The sequence below is a fragment of the Lactuca saligna genome, chromosome 9, assembly GCF_052625555.1.
Source record: "Lactuca saligna cultivar CGN05327 chromosome 9, ASM5262555v1, whole genome shotgun sequence".
Classification (NCBI taxonomy): domain Eukaryota; kingdom Viridiplantae; phylum Streptophyta; class Magnoliopsida; order Asterales; family Asteraceae; genus Lactuca; species Lactuca saligna.
The window spans coordinates 70,284,551-70,289,336 of NC_136425.1; the positions used below are offsets into that span (position 1 = coordinate 70,284,551).

The following is a 4,786-nucleotide window of genomic DNA, read 5'->3' on the forward strand; positions in this document are numbered from 1 at the left end:
AGCGGAGACAAGTGGGTATCAGCGACGACAACCCTATAGGGAAAAGTCAGCGCATTTTTTTTCTCATTTCCAATCGTTGAATGAAAAGTAGATAGGACGGACATGGTTGATTTGACGCGGATTGATACTGTATAAGCATTAGTGGTGACGCCTTTAGTGGCGACATCTACTATTAGCGGCGACATGTAACGCATCAATTACGTGTCGCCGCTAACAGTGGCTGTCATCGCTAAAGGCGTCGCCGCTAATGCTCCCCTTTCTTGTAGTGATTTCTAACATTTCAAAAGTCTAGGGATCCATCAGGTAACTTCAAGAAGTAAATGGGCCAAACTGAAGTACTTCAGGAAAATTGAGACATTTTTGAAACTTTTCTGAAGTGCAGGGACCAATCTGCTAGCTTTTAAAAGGATAGGGATCAATCTGAAGTATAATGGTATTTTCAAGGACCAACATGCAGTTTTTTGGGATTACAGTCAACCTAACGACGTTGCAGCTGATGTCAACATCAAATTAACAGGGTCGATTTCTCTAGCCAGAGCAGTGTGTAACAAATCTGGAGTGGTGTCAAGAATTGTACAGTGTCTAACTTATCAGGAATGCTGTCAAGAATTGTGAAACATTCTAGCATAGTAACAAAAGATTTTTTTTGTTTGTGATAATAAAATGACTTGGTAACTCCATGAATTAACAATCAGGACACGATCTTACTGTATAAAATCTATAAAGCTCTCTTAGATGGCAGAATTCAAACATTCTGCCATTAGCCATGTTTACACCATGCATGGATGTACCACCATCGTAACTCTCTTGAAAACGGAGGGCATGATCTTACACCCATTGTGGTTCATCACAAAAAAAACATACATCAACAACAACAATGTTTACAGGCAATTTCAAAGACGATTAAAGAATCACCAATTTAACGCATCGTGGGATTATTGATTGGAGTTGCCGCTTGGCAGATTATCTAGCAACTTTCTCATTCATGTTGGAGAACATCATTGATGTTGGAGTTCCCTTCTGAGCCTGGCACCGAGGATCTATCAAAATTTCCTTCCGCACCACAGCATTGTCTATGAAGTAAGCCACAAGTTCAAGATCACTCCCTCGACCATAATACCCATGAATCTCAACTAGCTTCAAGTGTTCATGGGGTCGCGTAGCACCTCCCCTTACATCCCTTCTCCTATTGATCGGTGAAATCCATAAGAGCTGCAAATGAAGAACATTAATTTATTACATGCATGCATAAAAAGCAAAACTATCATCCGATCTGTTAACAATATCCTTACAAAGATATCTATCATATCATATGTTATTTAAAGAATCATGCGATTTGGAGAATCTCACACATCATATATATCTAGTTTTGTAATCTCATAAAGAATACGAAAAGCGAACGGCAATGTAGGATCAACAAAAAACATAATTTTTAATGATCTACCAAATACAATTGATGGACTAAACTAAGTATAGCAATTAAACAATGAACAAACGTTAATTTAATGGTAATTTTAACCGTTACAACGTGTACTTCATATGGTTGATCAATAAACTAACACTTCTTAAAAAGGTAAATAAGGCATCCAAGTGAGAAGAATATATAAACTGCAAACCCCTTCGCGTCAAGTAAAACCTAGTAGCGGTTTTGTATCGGTGCCCAAAGTGGCACCAGCAATACCTACTATGCATTCCTGCTTCCGCCCCTGCTAGACTACCTCGTAGTTACTTTTTACAGCTCTTTGTTGTATGGATATATATAATGTTTCTTTTTAAGTTGCAGGTCGTCCATTGATAGCCTACATCTTACATGCTCCTTATGCCATTTCTATAGGATTGAGCATTGGGGCATAATTATCATTTGTAAACACAATTCTTATTTGAATTTAACAAATTTCTTAAATCCCATAGTTTTCGATGCAATACTTATTGTGTCTTGCAAGATTACATACACAAAAAAAACACTAGTGCAGTTCACAAGAGAACATGTAGACAGAGAAGTATAACATGTTCTCATATTAATATCAACAAGGACAGTAATAAGAATGCGATATATTTACAATTAAATGAACTTGTTATTGGACATAACATAAGTACCTTAATCAGAAAAGCCTCCAAACTTGGACATGAGTTGGCTAGTGAAGCGACCTCTAGCAGGGAGTCATCTTCATGAGTTCCAATTGTCAACCTCAGGTTCTTGACATTAGGTAGTTCAGGAATGGAAGCAAGGATTAAACTTTGCTGCAAAAACAAGAATTATTACTCTCATGAAATTTCCATTATACATTATAAAAGACATTAGAGATTAACTACTAACCTTTGGTCGGCCTATTTTGAACGAAAGAGCTTGAATGTACGAAAAAGAAGTTGATATTTTCCCAAATACTTTAGTTTTTAACCCTGCAAGCCCTCGACCAATATCCAGTTCTTTAAGCTTTGGAAGATCAGTGAGACCTAAATCTATGGCTTGACCGTTGTAGATGAATGATATAAGGTTAAAATCATATAAATAAATGGATTCAACCTCACAACAGTTTGTTATTTCTAAGTGTTTCAAGTTAAGAGCTTTTCCACCAATTTCAACATGCATCAAGTATAGGGAACGATGGATACAAAGCCTTTCAAGTTGTGGAGAATTTACAAGAAGTTCCTCTAAGATTGCATTACTCACGTTAACGCTCTTCGAGACGAGCTTTTTCCGAGAAATTAGCTCCACAACTGCAACAGTTGAGGATGGTAATTTGCAAAGGTGCTCTATGTTTCTATCTGATAACCGTAATGGGAAATCATAATTAAAACAAGGATCACGAATCTTAATAACTTCAAATTGGAGCTCCTTATCAATAACTTCTGCATTACCTGCATACAAATCGAAACGAATCCGGAAGTGTTGAATTACAGGTTCGTTGTAACTTTCGATTACATCGATTGACCTGTTTGAAGAACTTAGACTGTGCTTCACGAAGAAGCTTCCGATCTGTAACAATATCATTTAATGTTTCACCAGCATCGAATTCCAATTTGTGAAACTTACACCACAAGAATTTCCATCCTCCTCCGGCATTGGGTTGATGAAATCTTTTGACTTTAATCCTCGACGACCCACCTTCACAGAATGCATGTCATTAATAATGTAAAAAGTCAAAATTATTCGTATATATGTAAAACGGAACAAGGTTACAGCTTTCAATGTAACCCTAGGTGAAGAGTATGTTCATTAAAGATAAATGATTGTCTACAAACTTTCTCCTTTTAGGCATTATCAAAACAAAGATATGAAATGAAACTTATAGTTGCTAAAACACCGGATCAAACATGAACAAGACTGAGACTGCTGTTATCGGATTGATATTTAACAGCTGAAATCGTCACATTTGCTATTTTAGCAGCAAAATTAAGAAATTGCAATATGTATACTCATTAACGATAGATGATAGCCCATGGAAACAAAATTTAGGAGGATAATCAACATCTGATTGTCACAATTAACTTCAGTTACTTTATTTTCAAAATGCCCTCACCGGAAAAATGAATTGCTAAATCACTAACCGCAAACAATTCACAAGTAACCATCACATATAAAAGAGGTAAATGAAGAAAGCACCTTAACTCGATCAGCCCTTTTCCTCATTGTGGAGCTTAGACGAAGAAGAAAATGACGACAGCGCAAGCACAAGCGTGAGGCAGAGAGTAGAGACTAAAAGTTGGCCGAAGCTTGTGAACTAAAGTAAGTGTCCGAGCGGTGCTTTTTTATATTGTCTTCTAGAATCTAGCTAGATTCTAGAATTCCGACCTTTTAATTGTAATTGCCCCTAAATTTTGTTACATCCTGGTCCACGGATATGTTCCAAAAAGTATTATTTTCATAGCGAATCAAGTTTATGTCTTTCTTTTCACTTTTTTTCGATTTATAGTTTTTTAACCGATTAAATTATCTTTTACTATCTTTTATCTTTTCGGCTTTTACCTTTTACCATTTATATGATTTACTATTTAAATTAAACTAGTATATATAAATAAAATAGCCAAAAACGTATAGTAGTTTGTTGAGTCCTATAAACGGGTCGGGTGGTATTAAAAAAAAAACATCTTACAATTGTACCAAAACGATGTTTAATATCTTTTTAAATATTTTGATAATTGTATCATTATTAATAAACATATTTTTCAATATATGACACTAAGTGGTCATTTAGAAATTCTATTAGGTAATTAAGTATTTTGGCTATTAAGATATATCAATGATGGGATTTAAAAGTCTATTAATTATTATTATTATTATTATTATTATTATTATTATTATTATTATTTACAAAAGAAATTAAGGTATGTCAGTCAAAAAATTTTAGAGAGGCTGAAAATATATTATATATATTAAGGTAACAATTTTTTTAGGTGATTCAAGTGACCTACCTTGACACTGTATTTACTCGTCATTGCTAACAAGAAGCTAGCACACATGATTACAACGGATGGAGTACTCGTATTGCTTATCAACCAGAAAAAATTAACTGTAACATCTTAAAAAGTACATCACATCAACCCCTTGAAGTCTCTGATAAATGCGAGATGACAACTCTCCAAGAAAAAAAAAACAAGAATGTTGGAAAATTTTCTCGATATCATTCATAAACTCTACTGACAAATTACATCCAATTAAATAAGCAAATAGATAATTAGAAATCGACAAATGCTAGTTGTCATGGGCGTTATGTTAGCCTAATAGGTGAGCTAAAAAGAAGCAACAAAAAAAAACTGGAAATGACTAACTCAATCCTGACTTAGT

General features: G+C 34.7%; 1 protein-coding gene across 1 annotated transcript; it reads right to left on the reverse strand.

Annotated features, from left to right (window-relative positions):
• Window positions 1-963: 963 nt before the first annotated feature.
• On the reverse strand, window positions 964-4,437 carry LOC145016465 (uncharacterized). Its single transcript, XM_078974774.1, has 5 exons — window positions 4,414-4,437; window positions 3,035-3,106; window positions 2,318-2,977; window positions 2,098-2,241; window positions 964-1,212 (listed from the first exon to the last, which is right to left on the reverse strand). The coding sequence occupies exons 1-5, from the start codon at window positions 4,435-4,437 to the stop codon at window positions 964-966; spliced, it is 1,149 nt and encodes a 382-aa protein (XP_078830900.1).
• Between the last annotated feature and the right edge of the window lie 349 nt (window positions 4,438-4,786).